Source organism: Lissotriton vulgaris, chromosome 7 (genome assembly GCF_964263255.1).
Source record: "Lissotriton vulgaris chromosome 7, aLisVul1.2, whole genome shotgun sequence".
In the NCBI taxonomy this organism is placed as follows: Eukaryota; Metazoa; Chordata; class Amphibia; order Caudata; family Salamandridae; genus Lissotriton; species Lissotriton vulgaris.
Genome location: NC_141695.1, coordinates 79,801,821 through 79,823,446, shown reverse-complemented (window position 1 = coordinate 79,823,446; position 21,626 = coordinate 79,801,821). Strand labels below are relative to the sequence as shown.

At 43.9% G+C, this 21,626-nt stretch overlaps 1 protein-coding gene across 1 annotated transcript in view; it reads right to left on the bottom strand.

The window, feature by feature from the left end:
* Positions 1 to 21,626, bottom strand: part of LOC147700823 (putative DBH-like monooxygenase protein 2) — a 173,375-nt gene that overhangs the window by 68,613 nt on the left and 83,136 nt on the right. Inside the window, exons 7-9 of the mRNA XM_086929743.1 lie at positions 17,925 to 18,091; positions 8,267 to 8,358; positions 1,345 to 1,441 (exon numbers count right to left, since the gene is read on the bottom strand). Coding sequence (XP_086785869.1) covers positions 1,345 to 1,441; positions 8,267 to 8,358; positions 17,925 to 18,091 — 356 coding nt within the window. The remainder of the gene's footprint in view (positions 1 to 1,344; positions 1,442 to 8,266; positions 8,359 to 17,924; positions 18,092 to 21,626) is intronic.

The window sequence follows — 21,626 nt, the reverse complement described above, 5'->3', positions numbered from 1 at the left end:
CTTTACCACGAAACCCTTTCCCTTTTTATCGGTGTGACAAATGTGACAAAAACACTGTTAAACCATTCCCCTTTATCATCCATCTGAGGATCCCTTCCCTCTTCCCTTACCCCACCCACAGCCACAACCTAGGCAACCAGGCTCAACCTTGAGCCTGCATGAGGACTTCTGAACCACACCTCCTCTCCCTTTACCCCTCTCCCCTCTATTGATCAGATATTCAAATGACATACACTACCCTCCCATGAAGAAAATAAAAAAAAAGAAAATCTACGAACAATATCCAACACACATTTGGACATATTACAAGCTTATGTTCTACCCCTGAGGGCCTTGCTGAAAATATCACCCAGGAGCTTCTGGGCTTGAATTTCAAATGTGAAGCTAAAGTTCTGGCCATGATAGATTACTTTCAGCCTGCCCTGAGTTTGCAAAAATACCACAGCTCCTGCAGACTGGAGAGGAGTTATAAGCTGTCTAAGTTGCCATCTCCTCTCAACAGTAGCGTCTGCAAAATCTGGTCTAGAAAAAAAAAGAGAATCCCTCAAAACTTCTTTTAGCATTGGCTCTTGCTAAATCATAAACAGACGGCCATAGTAAACAATTACCAAAATAAACATGCGTTTCCATTTAGGAAAGCTTAGAGGAAAAAGGTTCATAATGAGGGATCAGTATCCTGAGGAGGGCCAGTGACCCATTTGGGCATTAATAAATGGCTGAAACATGTTGGTTCAGGCAGATGGGGTAATGGAGATGTAACTCCTCCTATTTATCCATTCTTAAGCTTTTAATCCTGTCAAGGGGGGGCACCAATAAATAAAGATTTAGGCACCGCTTAGAAAGTATTACATAAAATTCTTTCAGCTTTAGGGATCCCTCGTAAGAAAAATATTATATTTTCTTTGAATTTATATTTAAAAAATATGCTCCCCACCCTGAGTGAGGGTCTGCACAAGGCGTGACTGCGGCCCTATGATAAAGTATGCCACTGCATAGTGGGTGAGGGCAATCATAAACATTTCTTGTATTTTCTAGAACAGATTTTCTCAACAGATTCTTTCATACTTTCCATGTCATAATTCCCATTTCTTCTCCTTTCCCTCTTTTTTGGCTGACTGTATTTCCTTGCTCTTGTACATAGAAGTAGGGTTGTGTCCTTCTCCTGTAGTGAGGTTGATAGTTTAGTTGGGAGAATGAGGGAAGGCACACTCTCTGGTCCCTCCCCTTTTGTGTGTTTATATACCTCTGATACAGCCTGCATAAGCAGTGGGAAAACTCTGTATATCCTCTGTCCATTTTTTTTAGATTATCTCAAACTCAAGTGTTCTATGTCAGTGTTCTTACCACTTTGATGGGTGTAAGTGTGGGAAGGTATCTTGTCTCTTGCAGACTGAAGTCGTAGAACATGTCACGGCCAACAAATCCAATCTGAGTTCCATTCCTTGGAGAAAAGAAAGGGTGTTGAGCTCTTTCTCATCTGAGTAACATCTGCAAGCGACTGCCATAAGGCAGGAATACAACTTGTAATTCGATATTAAGCCAAGAAGTATATTATTAAAACTGTATCAGAACTGTCTTAAGTTACAACTGAACCATTGATGCATTATTCATGTTTCCTGGATCAATATAATCTTCAAAATGTTTTAGTCCTAAAAAACCTTTGAGTAAGTTTGAAGCAACCATTTAAGCATCCAGGAGTCTACTTATATGACTCCTCTTCCACCAGTTGTTGGAGAAAATGCCTACATTGAAGTACCCCTGCCTCAGACTCAATCAGCATGCTCCAAAATTGTGTTTCTATAGGTGACCCCTAAAGAGACCGCAACGCACATACACTAACATAATACAACAACAGAATGTTTGGAGTCAGACCTGAAAAAACTATTCTCATGATTTCTTCTTGTCTGGTAATGAATCTGCTGTTATGCAGTTTTAGCTGCAGAGCTTCTCACTTACTTTACTCAAAAGGAAATCCCATCTCACCACAGCAGCATCTTTAATTATGAGACCAAGGACTTCTGCTGGCCAACTGGACATCTTCTGATTGTGTGTCATCATTGATTTACAGTACAGAAGAAACAAACTTCTATGGACACATTCTTGTAATCGAAAGCTATTTCCAAAATGTAATGGGAATGTTGCATAAATAACAAATACTTTCCAGTGCTTCACAAATTCAAAATCTAATGTTGTTAATGGTTTTCTAAGTACTCAATTATCACAGATCTTTTTCATAATCATTTGTTTCCAGTTTAATATATTTCTACTTCAAAACAGCACAAAATATTCTACTATACATATTGCTAACCCCATTACTCCACTGTATTTCAGGGTAGGCCTTTAATAAGGGGGCACATAGTACAAATCAATGTATAGTACTTGAATTATTTGTTAATTGCTTTAGATGATTTTACTTTGGGGGTTGAGTGTTTAAATTATTGGTTTAGAGAGAACATTTCCTCATTCAGATCTGTTCTATTATCTCTGGGGCAGCGCGGCACCACAAGCCACACTGCGGCACTTTCAGAGCACAGGAAAGCAACATATTTATAATGATATGTTGCATTCCTGCGCCCTCCCCTGCCTTGGCGCACAAACAGCTGCCATGCGCCAGCACAGGCACCCTTGCATCATGTTGCAAGGATGCCTGCATGATGGGGAGATTGTTTTTTGTGTAGGAAGAGGCACTTTCCTGCACGAAAACAATCACCAAAGGCATTTTCCTCATTCAATGCGTGATGTAGAATGCAGCATGCATTGAAAGAGGAAAAAAACATTCCTCCTCATAGTTCCTCGCTACGCCACCCTGAGGGTGGCGCAGCATACTAACGCCCTTCCAGGTTTACCACTCCTCGTAAATCTGGAAATGTGTCTGGTTTCATGGGTGTTGCTTGGGAATACCCACAACAACACCCATGGAACGCCCTTTTCATGCAAAGTGTTGCATGTAAAGGGGTTGTATTTCTAAGGACAGGAAAAGCCACGCTGGGCGGCTTTTCCTGTCCTTGTAAATATTGGGCAGAGAAATGCGCTGCCAGTGCATCACAAAAAGTGACATATTGGCTGCGCAAGGGGCTTGTAAACCTGCCCCTTTGTTTCTACATTTCTGGATTCCAGGCATTGCTTCCCTACTGGAGCTCAGGGGTATCTTCATGTATTCAAAATATAACCTTCCACCAAGTAGAATTTTTTATGACTAACTGCTGTTTTGCTTTCTCTGTCGTTGCTGCTGTGCCTGCAAGATGGCAGCGACAGTTAAAAGAGCAGACCTGAGCCGTCCTTGATTCAAGGTCCAGACTTGAGGAGTCACCACTTGGCATTGCATATCTCTAGTTGTGATATGTAGACCCCAGAAGCATAAAACTTCCCAACACCCCTCTCCGACTGGTGAGCTGCTGCAAATGGAAAACCATGAGTGATGACCCAGTGTTTCTCAGAATGATCCAGGGTACAGCAGAACCAGTGTAACATAGAGCCAGAGTCTAGCCAAGCTCCATAAGAACCATCGCTTGAGAAGAAGAATGCTCACCACAAGGTGAGATACGACTCAGAGCTTTACACAATCCTGCCACACTGTGATAAGTTTGAATATGTGCTCAATAGGACATGGTAAGGAAAATGTAAATTTGCCAACATGTGTTAAAGTACCACATGGTGTTGGTATGGGCTGGCTTGGAATAGGTCTGATTTTCTTCAAATGAGCTGCCTATGCAGATGACCTACTCAGAATTACGGAGGAACCGAACCAGTACATACCAGCACTCATGCAAACAATGGAAACATACGCTAACCACTCAGGATACAAACTCAATAGAGACAAATCAGAATTCATGCCCCTCAACATGTACACAACCAGAGAGGTAATGGGGACCTCAGGACTGTCCTGGCAACCGAGATTTGTGAAATACCTAGGTATTTATTTTGGGAAAAGCCTAAGGACCACCTTAGAAAAGAATGAGAAAACAACTCTAGCAAAAATCAAGGGATACTGGAAACGTGGTCACCAAAATTCATCACCTCGTGGGGCAGAATTGACACTGTCAAGATGATGATCACTCCCATAGTTGATTATCTTGCAAGTATTCTACTGCTGGCTATCACAGACGATTTCCACAAAAAGATAGACCAAATGCTAAACAAATTTATATGGAGGGATAAGAGACCCAGAATAAGCCTAAAAAAACTCAGACTTGACAAAAAACTAGGAGGGCAAATGTTGCAGACTTAAGAACGTTCCACCTAGCCTACATAGCCAGACAAGTGATGCACTGGGTGCTCCCAAAACAGCAATACACCCCAACACGGCTCTTCATAGAGGAAGCCATTCTAAATAACACAAACCCACTAACACCCCTCACTTCCAACAAACAAGCACTTGATAGTAATCCGATCTTCAGGATCACAAGGCCGGTGCTACTCAAAGTAGATCAGAAGCTAGAAAATAGCATAAAGAACTTGCATTGGGAAACACTCTGAGCAAACCCCAAGATCAAATATAGAGGTAAACCACTCGACATAAGGTCAGGGAGGAAAATAGGAATTTCGTTACCAGCTCAACTAGAAGCGATAGGAAAACCCTACACCTTTATAAACCTGAAAACAAGACATGACCTCCCTGATTTAGAGCTATACAACTTCCTAGCAATCAAGACAGCCCTAACAAAGTCAAAACTAGCCAAACATAAACCATCAATCTTTCAGTATAGGGAAACCATAAACATGACAGTACACCAGATTTCTCTCCTCTCTGGAAGAAGGTGCTCGACTTCATAAATAAAACCCTAGAATGCAACCTCAAGCAAACATTTGCAACAACAATCACAGCACACATAACACCAGACATTGCCACAAAAGATGACAGAAACTTGCTGGACTTCCTGCTCACCACAGCAGTCAACTAACCAATTGGAAGGACACCTCTAAAGCCACTTTCAAAGGGTTGCTGAATTGGGTGACTTTCCTCAGAGGAGCTGATAACACTACACTCAGGTACACATTTTGGAGAAATGTGGTCGAAACTGGACAAATTTCTAAACGCCTACAAACCCCCATAGATAACACCTGAAGGCCTAATATACCAATCCAGATTAAAGGTTATCCTGCGTGTCATAACCAAACAGCCACCAATAGCTTCTATGTTTTATGCACCAACTAGTCACACGTCCTATCGCAACAAACTAAATGTTTAATGTAATAGGTAAGCCAGACCGTGAAGGGCGGACAAGCAAAGAGTGATAAAACCTAACAAACACCACTACCTCGTATGTTTTAGACAATGCCCAGGAAAGCGTCCCATCGCAAAAATTTTAGCATTTTATGTTTCATGTGTAGCTCGACCAATTGGGGCTGCCAAGCAAAAGACTGCGAAAACATACGACGTGGCCCCTTACAGATAGATGTTATTCGTTGTTTGTGCCCTCTGTAATATGTAATGTGTAAATACCAATAAAAAGATTAAAAAAAAAAAAAGATTCACAAGGGCAGGACTGAAATAATGTGGCAGATGAAATCAGACCCGCTGTTCATTGCACATCTGGCAGTGGTTGTATGGAAAGATTGTATGTAGTGCTTGTAAGTGATTTGTACAGTGCAAGCAGCTGAACTTTACAAACCATCGCCATGAAGTGGAGTATCTCATTTGCCTTGATCCCTCTGAGGATACAAGGGACCCAAGAGGGGAACTTTAAAAAGGAAAGGGAATAAAGCTTTTCTCTGCAAATAAACAGGTCTACACCCAAGCAAGGCATTGACATTGTTCTCTGGTTATGAAGGTTACCTCAAGTGGGCTGGAAAAGAAAACAGAATTGCTTCTCCTATTCTAAAAAATGTGTATATAACGGAGGCATGTAGATATGAGCTGAGAGTTTTGTTAACCCCTTGGCGGCTGGGGCTATTTCCCTGCTGTGCTGGGGGGCGGGGGGCTGAGCTCGTCATGACCACGCCTGTTTAATGGAACGCTCAGCACAGCAGGGGAATTAGCCCAGTGTGCGAGCGTTCCATGGGCCATGACGAGCTCAGATCGTCATGGGCATGGGGGGGGGGGTTAAAGAGTCTGCAGAATGGTGATAATGAACCTGTAAACACACACATGGTATTAGAATCCCAGTAACCAGTAACATTGGCATTGACGACATTCAAATAATGAAAATATTTCATGACGCTGATACCCAGTATGTGGAGAAATTTGGGACCCCTAGTGTTACATCTTTGATGGTTCATAGAAGCAGGGGGGAGGGCATGGGCAAACTCAGAGAGGCTAAAGTGTAGCTGCCTCCATGGTGGATCCTAACTATTCTCGCTCGACCTCCAAGATTTGTTCTACTAAGCTGCAGGCTGAATAAGCACCAACAAGCCAAAATAGAGCCCTTTTAATGTCTGCATATTTTAAAACTTTAACTGATTTATATTTAATTAAATTTTGAATCTGTCTATCGAGCAGATGAATACATCCACGGAGTGCAAGGAGGGCTCCCCATAACTTACTAAACAATTTAGTGCTCCACCCAGACGGGAAAAGTATGTAACCTGCCTCGCAAGACCTGTGCGACTCGCTGGTCACATCCACGACAGCTTCAACGCCATAACTGCTCCAACAACAACGAAGACCTATGCTCCCACGATCACCACCCGCACTAACCATATACTCTTCTGGACCAACAACAACAACGACAACACCATCAAGCTCATGAACACCATCCACTCCAGATCTCCATCAGACCCATGCCCACATCACATCTTCAACAAAGCCACCATAGCCATCGCACCCCATCTCCAGAAAACTATCAACATCTCCTTCGAGACAGCAACCTTCCTGGAGAGCTGGAAGCACGCCGAGATCAACGCCTTACTCAAGAAACCCAAAGCGGAACCCAATGACCTCAAGAACTGCCGGCACATCTACCTGCTCCCGCTCCAGGCAAAGGTCATCGAGAAGATAGTCAACAAACAACTGACCCTGTACCTCGAGGAGAACAGCATCCTGGACCCTTCCCAATTCAGGTTCCGAAGCAACCACAGCACCAAAACTGCCCTCATTGCCACCATCGATGACATCAGGACCCTTCTAGACAATGGTTAAGCAGCAGCCCTCATCCTCCTGGACCTGAAAGCCGCCTTCGATGCAGTCTGCCACCACACTCTACGAACACGCCTCCACGACACCGGGATCCAAGAGAAGGTCCCTTAGTGGACCTCCTCCTTCCTCTCCAACAGAACACAGAACGTCCGCCACCCCCTTCCTCTCTGAAGCCACAAGTTAATCTGCGGCGTACCCAAGGGTTCATCTCCCAGCCCTGCGCTGTTCAACATCTACATGACACCGCTCACCCACGTCGCCCGACTACATGAGCTCAACATCATCTTCCATGCCGATGACACCCAGCTGATTCTCTCCCTCACCAATGACCCCCTTACCACCAAAGCCAACATACACGAAGGACTGAAGGCCGTAGCCAAATGGATGAGGAACAGCCGCCTAAGGCTGAACTCGGACAAGACGGAGGTCCTCATCCTGGGATCCACCCCGCCGGCCTGGGACGACTCCGGTTGGCACACTGCACTGGGAACAGCTCCAACACCCACCGACCGTGCATGCAACCTAGGAGTCATCCTCGACTTCACCCTCTCCATGAAAAAGCAGGTCAACGCTGTCTCTTCCTCATGTTTCAAAAACCTCTGCATGCTCCACAGGATCCACAAGTGGATCCCCACTGGAATGAGAAGAACGGTCACCCAGGCCCTCGTCAGCAGCAGGTTGGACTATGGAAACACCCTCTACGTGCGAGCCTCAACTAAACTCCTGAGACGGCTCCAGTGCATCCAGAACGCCTCGGCACGCCTGATCCTCCACAACACTGGACCAACGTACCTCAATAGACGACCCAGCTTTTACACCCCCACCCGCCAGCTCCGCTCCAATCCGCCGACCTCGCCCTCGCCATAGTCCCCCGCATCCGAAGAGCGATCTCTGGCGGTAGATCGTTCTCCCACCTCGCCGCCAAGACCTGGAACACCCTCCCCATCCACCTTCGGCAGACTCAAGACCTGCAGACCATCAGAAGACTCCTCAAGATCTGGCTCTTCAAACAGTAGCAGCACCCCCCCCCCCCCCCCAGTGCCGTGAGACCGTCACGGGTAAGTAGTGCACTTTATAAATTATATGACTGATTGATTGATTATTGGAACCTCACCATCCACATCAGGCCAACCTGAGCTCCAAATGTCTAGCTTGGCAGTGTTATCAAACAATTTCTTACAGACAACCTACCTGTAATGACCTACTTGTACAGCTCTTCCAGTCAAGTGAGTATGGAGAAGTACAGCAAACACCTGCATATCTGGGAGAGTCTCACAAGCCATCTACCATAAAAAACAAAACACATCATAGGTTAGTTCTTGGAGGTAAAAGCTGTCATCCCAGCTTAGCGCTGGTCAGAATTAAATGAGGTCATCCAAAGCAAAGAACATCTCTGGGATTACTTAAAATGGATGCATTAAAGTGAGAAATGTGAATTTTGACTTGACTTCTTTCAGAGCAACCCTGGTTTTTGTTAAATTTGCTACCAACACAAGTGATTAACGTGAACCAAAAAAACTATATATGTTTGTGTATGTGTGTGTGGGTGTGTGTATATATAAATATATACATACACATACACACACACACAGGTAGCTGTAACAGCAGAGAACATAAGACATGATGTACTCTAGCTGCAATATATAAGAGGACCTGTTCATCAGGACACAAGCAGGTACATTAGAGAATTTCTTTCCAAGCTTAAAAACAATTATTTGAACCTGGATTTTAAAATGAATATCAGTAATAAAAAACTGGAATACCTAGATACAGTGGTTGAAAGTAGGAATGGTCCCTTAATACTTGTCTCCATAGAAAAACCAGAGTAGGCAGTACTATTCTACATGCCCTTAATAGTCACCCAGAAACCATGAAGTGGAACGTCCCTCATGGGGAAATCTACTGGGGAAAACGAAATTGAAATAATGAAGCTGCTTATAAAGAGGAAGAACCATGTCTAAGAGCTTCAGAGAAAGGGGAAACCAAGAACAGTTTCTCATGAAACCTAGACAATTGGTCAATATGCGTTTGAAGGAAAATAGCCTGTTTAAAGATTCTCCCAGATCTTCAACTGTCACAAATTTCTCCATCAGACTTATCACCACTTTTAATATTAAAACTGACAGGACCTCCCATAAAGTGATAAAACACCAGGGCATACTTGTATCTGATCCCACCTTGGGTCCACGTATATATATGACAAACCCAGCTTTACATATACACGAGGGAAGAAATTAATGGATTTTCTGGTCAAAGGGGCTATCACCACAAGCAGTACACATGTAGTACACCCTTTGTCATGTATGTCTTAGAATATCCTTGCAGAATATTGTACATTGGTAGCACAATTCATCTATAGAAGAAAATAATATTAGAGCACATGCATTCAATTGACAAAAATAATAACCATTACCTTATGACCACACTTTTGCTCAAGACCATTTCCAAGACAGAAACTTGTTGGTGTATGTGGTCATTGAACACATTCCTCGCATTGTTCGGGGGGCAATTGGGAACTCAAGCCTAGACAAGGGGAACCAAGATGGATCACTAACATAGGTACAAAGATCCAGAAAGGGGTGAAATACTGAGGAAGAGCTCAATATCCACCTACATGAAATGTGATTCCTTGTTTTTATGTAGAACTGCCTGGTCTGAATGTCTATTTCTGTTTGTATATATCAAGTGCAGGGATGGCATTTTTAACTGATTTTTTCTTCATCTCCTTTTGTTTCTTTTTCCATTATTTTTAGTAGTGAAGGACGGGCATCTCATTTGAAATGCAGATTTGCTAATCCCTGAAGGATCTCCTTACCCTTTTCTCATGACTGATGGGGTCGTTTAGTACAAATAAGAAACACAACTTATTTTTAGGTTGTATGGTTGTGGTCTGTTGGAATTTTGTTGTGCACACTTTCTCTGCACCTCACCGAGGAGTATTTTTCAACATGGGGATGAAGATGGGCGAAGGCATCACAGTCGGTCCCGGCGTTAGATGAACCAGTAAGGTCACTGAAACCGGTGACATATTGGGCCAGTAACACATACGTTTCTATGGATTCTGCACCACATGTAGCCCACTTTGACAGTGTTTTTCTTGGCCCTTTTTTTCTGATCCTTTCTAGTAGTTTAGCAGACTAACGTGTTATTGCACAGTTTTTTCCTTTTGTAATGTGATAGGTACAGTGCAAGTGGGATCCTTGTTTTATTTGACAAGTTGTCAAAATGGTATCTTGGAATACTCATTGATGATGTTTTGGTTTAACTTTTGATTTAAAGACATTTGCATTATTTTCAATTGATTGGATGGTGTGGGTTCTAAATACGATTTGTATTATTGGACATGTTGTCACATTATCTTTGCTTAGAGGGACATGGATTATGTAACTGATAGATCTTCCCTCTGTTGAACCATTGTCAGGATGTATATTTTGTTTTGATTACCAATTTGAGACATTACCTTTACAGATGTATAGAAAATTTAGAGATCTGATGTTTGAGTATGCTTATTTCACATTTCAATTTCGATTTGGCTTCCTCCCAGTGAACACCTTTACAGGCTCCTGGCATCAGACCTTCACCACAATACAGTTTTGTCCAGGTTGTCCCCTTTTTGCTGAGTCAGTTAGCCATATTTTCTTCTTTGTGTCTCATGTATTATTCACCAAGAGCCAAATGGCTAACTCCGGTTTGTAGGCAGCTTGGCACTTGTTGCCATTGTGGAAACACGGTCTGTGTGAAAACATGGTCTGAGTCATGGTATGGTGTATGATCATTTTGTGGAAGGGTTACCTGAGAGACACAGGCTCTGGTCCTGGCTCCTTCCTGACCTGAAAGGCCAACATATGTAGTCTCATAAATATGTGAAATATTAAGAAAAATTGTAACTTTACATTATCCTTAGACCATAAGACTCCTGACAGATGTAAGTGTGTTGTAAAGACTTTGAGCAGTTTGATCTGATTAGCAGTCTGGTATTAAAGCCTGATATTCTGTGGATATCCCTAATGGGAAAGCATGGATTTGTTTCAGTGTCAAAACATCCCTCTTTTTCATATTCTACAGTTCCCAATTTAGGGGTGGTGTCATAATTTCTTTCAACACCATGGCAAAACTTGAGAGCAACACAATGACAATAGGAATGCATGGCAGCTCAACTAACATCCCTCATTGAAATGATAATTCCTTCTACATTGTTGATTTTACTGATTCATCAGCCCTCCAAAAATAGTGACCACTTTTCTACCTTTCTGTGATACCCTCAATTAAAGATACAGCTTCAGTGGAATGCCAAATACAACGGACATCATTACCCTGATAGACACTGGATTGAGGGCCTCATTTACAAACCTGTGGCCTAGGGCAGAGCCGCAAGCCTTCTTACTGTGCAGCCATCCATTTAAAGAAAAGGAAAATAATGCAACATATTTGAGAGAAATGGTGCATTGCTGTTCTCTTCCCCAGCACTTGCGCACAATTGGCAGCCATGTGCCAATGCAGGCACCCTTACAACATGGTGCAATGGTGCCTGTGTTGAGAAAATGCTTGCTTTTGTGCACAAAAGCAATCAATGGAGGCGATTTCCTCCTTCTCTGTGTGCTGCTGGATATAGCACACATAGAAAGAGGAAACAACAGGGAGAAATCAAGATTTTTCCTCGCTGTGCATCCCCAACTCCTCCCCTGGGAAGGTGTAGGGTCTTATTTACAAGCACTGTGGTGCAGGGCAGTGCAGCAAAATACCTTGCTGTGCTTCCCTGCACAACAGAGATAGGGCAGAAATGCCCCATATCTACAAGATACAAAGCATTTATGTCCTCTCCTGCTGCGTGGGCGCACAACGGACTGCATAGTGCCGATGCAGGCATCCTTGCACCATGATGCAATGAGGCCTGCATCGTTGATTGTTTCTGTGAAGAAAGGGATACCTAACTGCACCCAAAAAAATCCACAGAGACATTTTCATTTTCCTATATGTGCAGCAAAATGCAAGCCATGTTGAAAGAGGAAAAAAGAATGAGAAATAAACATATTAATCTGTTGTAACCTCTCCCTTCTCTTCACCCACCCCTCTCCTCTCTCCCTCCTTGGTACAGCCCACCCTGCCCTCGGGAGTGCGTGTTAGAATGTTCAGCTGTGAGAGTCTGCCGTCAAGCTGGGAGCACCTGTTACCTATGACAGAATAAAGTTGTACTTGGAAACCCTTAAATGTAGTGGCTCTTTACTACATTTCTTGGCGACGAGGACGAGGAGCTGAGCCAGGGTCAGTTGGGTGCTTTCCCCCCTGGAAAAAGTTGATGCTTGTGCGGAATTTTGAATTTACATGAAGTACTCACCAGTTGATATTGAAGATCACAGGACAACAGACAAACCGGTAATCCAGGCTGTATCATCGAGGTGTTCCCTTGGGGGGACGTGAAATTCTCGACTACGGAAAGAAAAGGAAGTCGGGTGTGAAGCCTCGGTGAAGGTGAGAGGGTGCCGTGTGGAGCAGAGGAACGTTCCTTCCTCAATTGAGGTCTGACCTACGTCTGTGGATCTGGTAACCAGTGCTCCCTGGGAGCATTCCGCGGTGGAGGAAGCAGCATAGCGGGAACCAGCGTAAAGAAGAGTCGGGACAGCTGGTTGTGAAATGACGGTGAAAGAATGGTCCGGCAGCGGAACACGGATTTCCCACAACAGTGAAAGCTGACGCTGAGGTGGAGCAAGTGAGGAGGCTCGTCTGCTATTGGTGTGGAGCGGGACTGCTGGGGGCAGCGCTGTGCAGGCATAGTTTGCCTGCGATGTCTGAGGGGTCGAAAACGGATTCCGACGGTAGCAGTGCTCTCTAACTAAGCCGTCCTGGTGACCAAAGGGGGGCAGGCTTCACCCAGACTGGTTACCGACCGGGAGCCAAGGCTGAGCTGAGAATCTTTTTATTCTCAAGAAAGAGAACATGTCAGCGGTATAAATCACCCCTGTAGAAGTTTAGATACGGCATCGTGTGGTGTTTGTCTTTCACGGACGGAGAGGCAGTACACAATTGGGAGAGAAAGGAACAGTGCTCTTGCATCAAGGAACCGCAAGGTCGACTACAGGAAGTTCCTGTTCGGCAAGCGAGAAATAGACAGAGGACTCCGCAGCCCAGAGGTGAAGGCGCAAGGAATCAAGACTGGTCAGCACCTGAGGGATTCGTACCAGTCTAAGAGGTGAGCCGTGGAAGCTGTTGGAGCAGAAAGGGTGCGGAGCAGGGAAATAGTCGCATTTCTCTTTCTGTGAAGTAGATTCATCCGAGGCGGAGTGTGCGACGCACGAGACAAGGGTGAGTGACAGCAGTGGAAACACTGGGAGGAGTGTACAGCGGAACCCAGTGTGAAGTGATTATTGAAAGGGATTGGTGACAGCGTGTGATAGGTGTGAGGACACACCCGAGGTACTGGGGTGTAGCGAACCCTAATTCCTGTGAGAGAAAGTTAACAGTGGCAGCATATTGAGTCATTTGTGATATCTGAGAGGATCAGGGAAGGTGTGTAACCCCTATGGTCCTGGGGTAAACGGAACAGAAAATGCGAATTGAAACAGTGTGAGGAGATTCAAGAGGAACAGAGGGTACAGAGGGTGTAGCGAACCCTAGTTCCTGTGAGTGAAAACGAACTGAGGCAGCACATTGAGCCGTTTGAAATATCTGAGAGGATCAGAGAAGGTGTGTAACACCTGTGGCCCTGTGGTAAATAGAACTGAAAATGCGAATTGAAGCAGTGTGAGGAGATTCAAGAGGAACAGAGAGTACAGAGGGTGTAGCGAACCCTAGTTCCTGGGAGTGAAAACGAACTGAGGCAGCACATTGAGCCGTTTGAAATATCTGAGAGGATCAGAGAAGGTGTGTAACACCTGTGGCCCTGTGGTAAACAGAACTGAAAATGCGAATTGAAGCAGTGTGAGGAGATCCAAGAGGAACAGAGGGAACAGAGGGTGCAGTGAACACTAGTTCCCGTGAGTTAAAACTAACTGAGGCAGCATATTGAGTCATTTGTGATATCTGAGAGGAACAGGGAAGGTGGGTACCCCTGTGGCCCCGCGGCATCCTGCCGTTTGAAATGTCTGGAAGGATCAGGAAAGGATTTTAACCCAGGTTGCCACGCGGAAAACTGAACGGAGGCAGCGAGTTGAAGCCGCGTGAGGAGATTCAGGAGGAACAGAGGGAGGGGCTAACCTCTGGTTCCGAGCTAGAAACCGATCTGAGGCAATGCGTTGAAACTGCATGAGGATATCTCAGAGGGGCAGGGAGTGCAGTGAACCGCAGTATAGTGCTCGGTAAAGACGTTGAGGAAGCACGTCGTGGGAGAGCTTTGTATTTTCAGGTTATCTGTGACTAGGGTACTGTGACCATTAGCATACAGGCGTGTTTAGAAGACACCTTTAGCACACTTAAGGTAAAGCAGAAATCCAGACCGTCTGTTCATTAACCCCATGGCTTGAGGGAACAAACCTCTGGTACTTGGAGCCACCGAGTGGCCATCTTGTTGGTGACAAAACACCATAGTACCACTCACTAGAATAACAAGGAGAAAAATAAAAGAGGGAAAACAATATAAATGGGGGACTTTTCTCACTCTGAGTCGTTAAGGAGGGAATGGAGTGAGTGGAAAGAAGATTTGGAGGAATATACATCAGTTTTTGAGGAAGAACAAGCACCTCTCACACCAGAGGAAAAGGCGGAAAAATTATTTAATTGTCTGGGAACGGGAGGAATGAAAAAGTACCACGAAAGGAAAAAGGTAGACATGAAAGGTACTGCCCGAAATATTTATGAGAACATGTTGAAGGTGTTGAAGGCACATCATACACAAGCCTCGTGTATTAAAGAAATAAAAGATGAAGCGTACAAGGAAGGAATGGATACCAAAGAGGGAGATGAGGTGAGCGGATTGAACCCGGTGTGTACCATCTTCATAGAGGAAGTAACGACAGAAATAAGCTCCGAACCTGGGCCTCTTAATAGTTTGGTAACCCTGAGGGAGTGGAATAACAAATTTGAAAAAAAATGTGGAAACAAATTGAAGGAGGCCAACACTTGCCTGAAAACGTACACAGGGGAAGACATTAAAGTGAAAGTATACATAGTCATGGAATTAATGTACAAGAGAAGTAAGACAACTAGTAATATATATACAGCTGAAGGAGGACCCACCATGCTAGGGTGGATGGATCAAAAGAAATTGAGAATATCTTTTAAGGGAGAAAGAGAAGGACTCAAAGATGAGCCGGCACTGATCAGTAGCACGGATGCAACTAAGGGTGAAACATGGATCGCTCGCACGTCTATGTCTAAGGGTTTGGTGGTTTTGCAAGATGCGGCAAGCAATAAAGTATGGGGAAAGGATGCAGCAAAGGACAATCCAAGAAAAAAAACAGAAACTTGCCAAGGTTGGGTGGACGAAAGAGAATTACAAAAGAGATGCGAGAGAAAAGGCAGTGGTGAGGAAGGTGCGAAAAACGGAAAGTTCGAGAGTAAGGGAGAGCGCACAACCAGTGCAACTAAGGAGCGAGGAAAAATAAAATGTAAAAGTGAACACTTTAATCACAGGGAGAAGAGGAAAAGTATCCCATCAGCTGAATTCAGGACTAAAATAAGGGTAGAATATGTGAAACATGTTAGAAAGAAAATACAAGTAGGCTTAAGTTCGTTTGAGGATAAGAGTGAGAATCGAGCCAAATTCTTTCAAAGGCCTTACAGTGGTAAGAGGGAGTATGAGAGTAGGGAAATGCAGAAAATACTAAAAGGTTCCCCAATAAGAGGCCTGTCAGGGAAGAAGGGCCCTCTTGATAATTTGTGTGGTAGGCAGGAGAGTTATGACCCAGAAAGCACCTCTGAGTTTGGCCAGGAGAGTCAAGGAAATGAGCAGGATGACCGACTGGGGACAGCAGAGACTGATGCTAAAGATCCGGAGTTCTTTGAAATGGAGTCCGATAATGGTCAGGACTCTGCTTACGGCCAAGGAAAGGAGAGTAGTAGAGGGACCAGACCAGTCACCGGGGATGACAGTGAGAGAGAGACTTATCTTGTCAGAGGGAACAAGCGGGGGGTGTCCGGGCCCCAGTTACTGTCCAAGGGAGGAAACAGCGTTACCGCCAAGGTCCTCCTCCTCGAGGGGGATGGAAAGACCAGTAGAGGAGTGCTCAACTCCAAGTTGGAAGAAACTGTAAACTTGTTCACGCCAAGAGGATCCTAGGACGAAAGTTAGGTGGCACCCTTTCCTGCCTGGTGCCTTTGTCACTAGACCTACCCCGCAGTCAACAGAAGTCCAACGGCGAGGAGGTAAAAGAGGACCCCTAAGAATCGGCACAACCGCCAACATCCATTGTAAAATAAGGATGTTCAGCCTCTGCGAGAAAGGTCAGGACTCTGCACGGGACCTAGCTGACCAAAGGAACCCATTGCTCAATACCATCCATTGTCAGTCCTATACTGAGGTTAACGAGATGGCACTATATTCTGTTGTTTAATGTTCCCTTGGTTACAGCTTAAATTTTTCCTTCACTGAGGTTAACTAGATTGCTTCTCTGTTTGTGATTTAATGTTTCCGTTGATTCAGCTTCTATTTTCTTTTCTCTTTTCTCCCCCTCTTTCCTTCCCTGCCTCCATGCCACCTCTCCTCCTATCTCTCGCCTCCTCGTTCCCCCTCCTATCGCATACTCTTATTTTTCTTTTCTCCTTTAGGGGGAAGGTGTGTTTTAACCTCTCCCTTCTCTTCACCCACCCCTCTCCTCTCTCCCTCCTTGGTCCAGCCCACCCTGCCCTCGGGAGTGCGTGTTAGAATGTTCAGCTGTGAGAGTCTGCCGTCAAGCTGGGAGCACCTGTTACCTATGACAGAATAAAGTTGTACTTGGAAACCCTTAAATGTAGTGGCTCTTTACTACATAATCCTTGTTCCACTTCACCTCTGGAGGCGTAAGGATTTGGCACTTCCCCAAGATTATGTAAATCAATGGCATCGTCAAAATGCATAGGTGTTGATTGGGAACACCAACCCTAGCACCCATGGCACGCCTCCCCATCACTGTGTGAGGCAACTTGCTCTGCGTTGCCTCACTACATATCTAGACGGCCATGAAAAGCCATGCAGGGTGGCTCTGTAGATATGGTGACATTCCTGTGGTGCACAGTGCTTGTAAATTAACCCTGAAGGGTCTTGGCACAATCCCTAATTTACAGAATGTTGTAAATTGGGGAAGTGTCAAATATAATGAGTATTATGTGGGAACACTCACCATATCCATGTTGCACCTCCCCATTGCATTGCAAGGCAAAGCAGGCACTTGTGTGCGTTGCCTCACACCATATATACAAGCTCATGAAAAGTCATGCAGGGTGGTTTTACATGGCCCTGTAGGTATGGCACTGTGCTGTCCGCTGCTGGGACGTCAATGAAAGTGACATTCAAGTGGCACACAGGGCTTGTAAATAAGTTCCTGAATACTTAAGTCTTTTTTTTATTATTTCATCTCCTTAGCTGCTAATTTTACACAGTAAACAACAATTTGGGTGGGACAGCAATCCCTATTTGAGGGCATATAAGACACGTACAAACTGGAAACCAGCCCTGTCAATCTGCTCGACCGGCCCGAACCCTACCAGCCCACCGGGAAAATGTCTGGTGCCCGCTACGGCCAGTCCAGCCCTGATATTAGAGTATGTGTCTAAATCATATGTACATGTAGGGCACACATATTTAACTTGTTTCCCCTCACTGTGTTACTGGGAGCAAAGTGTGTTGGAAAATGGTTAAAATACAAGATTTTCACTTTAACCCATATGCTGAGAGCGTGCAGCTTAATTGTAATTACATCTAATTGTCACATTTCTTTACCTCATTGAATTTTTCGGTTTTGCAGATTGAGCTGAGCTTGAACGAATCTGCCTTTGGAGGGATAAAGAAAAGGTTGTCTATCGCGATCCCAACCGTCAGGACTGCAGCATCGATTGGCCTCACCACTGGGGTGTAATAAAGGCGGATGCCAGAGCTGTCTGTGCGGCCTGGAGCAAAAGGGATAAACAACAGTTCATTAAATGCAATGGTTTGATGACAACGGGCCCGATTCACAGAACTAACTTAAGACAACATCCTAAACTCACTAATTTTGGTATTCACAGAAGTTAGGATTTTGTCTTAAGTCTGTCTTAAGACAGACTTAAGACGACTTAAGACGAAATCCTAACTTAAGTCTGTCTTAAGTCTGTCTTAAGAGAAACCTAAGACAAAATCCTGACTTCTGTGAATACCAAAATATGTAAGTGTATGATTTTGTCTAAAGTTAGTTCTATGAATCGGGCCCATTAAAAAGATATCATTCCGAGCTCAGAGGGGTGCACCATGTTGTCAAACGTGTTTCACTTAAAACTGTTTGGGTTTAGGGCTGCATTATCATCTTAGATTTCTTTCAAGCCCGACAGTTCCATTTGGAAGGAGGACAGTCCAAGTTACAACGGATTATGCCACACCTGTGCAGTGCTCATTTGTCAAAGCAATTCATTAAAGATTAACTAACACATTACATTGAGCTCTTGGTATTTAATCCACCTTCATGAACTCTCTCAAACTAGTGAATTCGAGGCAGCATTTGCTGCAGCCTGTGAATTATATTCTTGACAGGCATACTGTCCCAATACTGATGCCAATTTCAATTTCAGACAAGCTTTATTCGGTATAAGTATATAACCATAAAAACATTCTACATATAAAAAACATGTCATCATAACATTTAAAAGAAAGTACTGTTAATATTGCAAATGTTCACGGGAGCGCATTTAATCATGAGTGTTGACAAGGGTGTCCTTGAATATTTGAAAGTATACACAGTATGGATGATATAGAACTTCACAGGTCTCAAGAGAGTACATACAAATTTAGTTTAGACTTCAAGAAATAGCAGCATGTTATCTATAAATACCTTAATATCAAGAATGGATAATAATAAAATGTATTACAAATTCAATCTAATCAAATTCATATGTTGTTTACAGTTTGTCTCAGGGTCAAACAGAACAAGCAATGGCAAAGTCAATAGATCTAGGTCAATGTGCAAATGCCTGCAGCCTATGATTGGGCAAGCAAAGAAACAAAAGATGGTCTCTATTGCCATAGGTACAGCCCAAGATTTTGAAATATAGTTTATTGTTAAGTTAAGTTAGTTAAGCTATTACAATTAATAAACATATCAATTTTAGAAAAAACATATCAGTAATGATACATTAAATAATGAAAATGGAAGGGAAGGATACAAGCGAGGAACCATCCTGTGCAAAATTGCAACCATGAACAATCGTCTGGTAGGTTTTTAGAACATGTTTTTATTACATGTTACATAAGTTGTCACTTTAACCTGGTTTGAGCGGTTGTAGCCTATATGGCATGGACCATGAATGCCTCTGTGTTACAATTGAAAAGAAAAATATAAATGCAAAACTTACTCTGTGAAACTTGCAAGTATAAACAATTATCATTTAAGGTTTCCAAGGTCAACTCTGGTATGTGCCAAAAAGGCAGTAACGTTTCATATGACAGCAAACACCTAGTTTGGACAGTTTAGACTTGACTGGGTAGTCCATACATTTCAAACAGTGAATTGCAAAGAGACACAAATGAGGATATAAATCTGTACAAATTAAGCAATTACCAAATTATCGTCATCTAGGGCTACATAATTTCATACAATAGCAACAACCTGTTTTTCGCCAGTTATAACCTGTACAACCTGCTATATAAATTTCACCATATTATAGTTCAACTAAGTAGGTGTCCCATTAACGCATTGGATTACTGATTATCTGCATGATTGTACTTGCACGTAGTTGAAGGGAGGAGACAGGACTGCTTTCAGAGGGCCATTGGGGGAGCATGAATTGCTGGGCCCAATTGTGGTGGCTGAGGCCTTTTACTCTGTGACAGTTGCAGCAGGTAGGAGCAGTGGGGTGGTGAGGCAGGGTGGGGGAAGTCGACAGACAATGATGAGGGAAAATACATTTAAAAAAAAAAAGAAAAACCCTTACCTTACATTCGCCGTATTGCCGACTCGGCGATTCTCCAATCACATGGTAAGTGTTTTTCTGTTTTTTAATTTTATTTTCCCCAATGGTCTATCGACCCCTCCCCATACCCAGCCCCACTGCTGTTACCTGCACCGGCCATCACTGCTTTTATTCCTGATGTCCTGGGGCTCGACCTACTAAAGATTCTGATCAATGGGGCCAAGCACCCCTTCTGCACCTGACTCAGTTTAGTCGCATCGGGCGAGCAATCAAGGGTGAGCTGGGGGGATGTAGCTACAAATCAGTGAACACAACACTTAAGTCAAAGTGCAAGCATTGCAAACAATAAATAAATTCCAGTCAGATGCATGTTTATTTATAAAAAGAAGCATGCTAAATCAAATTCTACACATGCAAAGATAAGCAACATTAAAAAGCAAACACAATCCCCCTTGAGTTCTAGGCTTTATAAATTGTCAGAACGATCCCTGTTCTTTTAATTTGAGTGCAACTGGTTCAGTGTTATTCCCCATTTACTGATGACCACGTCCAGGGGATGTAAACTATTAGGCTGTACTCTAGAGTACTACCTTCCTGCTCCTTAAGGAAGTTCCCTCACAAGAGTTTATGAGGCAGCAGCATCAATGCCAGTATGTCCCCCAGGGCCCCAAAGGACCTCTTTTTGGCTTATCTATTCTGGTGGCATGGAACCCTTCAGCGGTGCAGCAAAGTCCTGCTCCGCATAAGCAAAGTCGAGCTGCATGCGTTCACACATGGCAGCACCTAGAAGGGGCAGGCTCTATCCTCTAAGCCATGTTGCCAGTTGGGTCCAGCGATTGAGGTTGTACCTGCTCTGGTGTTTGGAAAGTCAGACTTCCTTTAGTGCAGTTCTCAGTATGTTGGTTGGACCTGCCTTGGTCAAACAGTGAATTGCAAAGAGACACAAATGAGGATATAAATCTGTACAAATTAAGCAATTACCAAATTATCGTCATCTAGGGCTACATAATTTCATACAATAGCAACAACCTGTTTTTCGCCAGTTATAACCTGTACAACCTGCTATATAAATTTCACCATATTATAGTTCAACTAAGTAGGTGTCCCATTAACGCATTGGATTACTGATTATCTGCATGATTGTACTTGCACGTAGTTGAAGGGAGGAGACAGGACTGCTTTCAGAGGGCCATTGGGGGAGCATGAATTGCTGGGCCCAATTGTGGTGGCTGAGGCCTTTTACTCTGTGACAGTTGCAGCAGGTAGGAGCAGTGGGGTGGTGAGGCAGGGTGGGGGAAGTCGACAGACAATGATGAGGGAAAATACATTTAAAAAAAAAAAGAAAAACCCTTACCTTACATTCGCCGTATTGCCGACTCGGCGATTCTCCAATCACATGGTAAGTGTTTTTCTGTTTTTTAATTTTATTTTCCCCAATGGTCTATCGACCCCTCCCCATACCCAGCCCCACTGCTGTTACCTGCACCGGCCATCACTGCTTTTATTCCTGATGTCCTGGGGCTCGACCTACTAAAGATTCTGA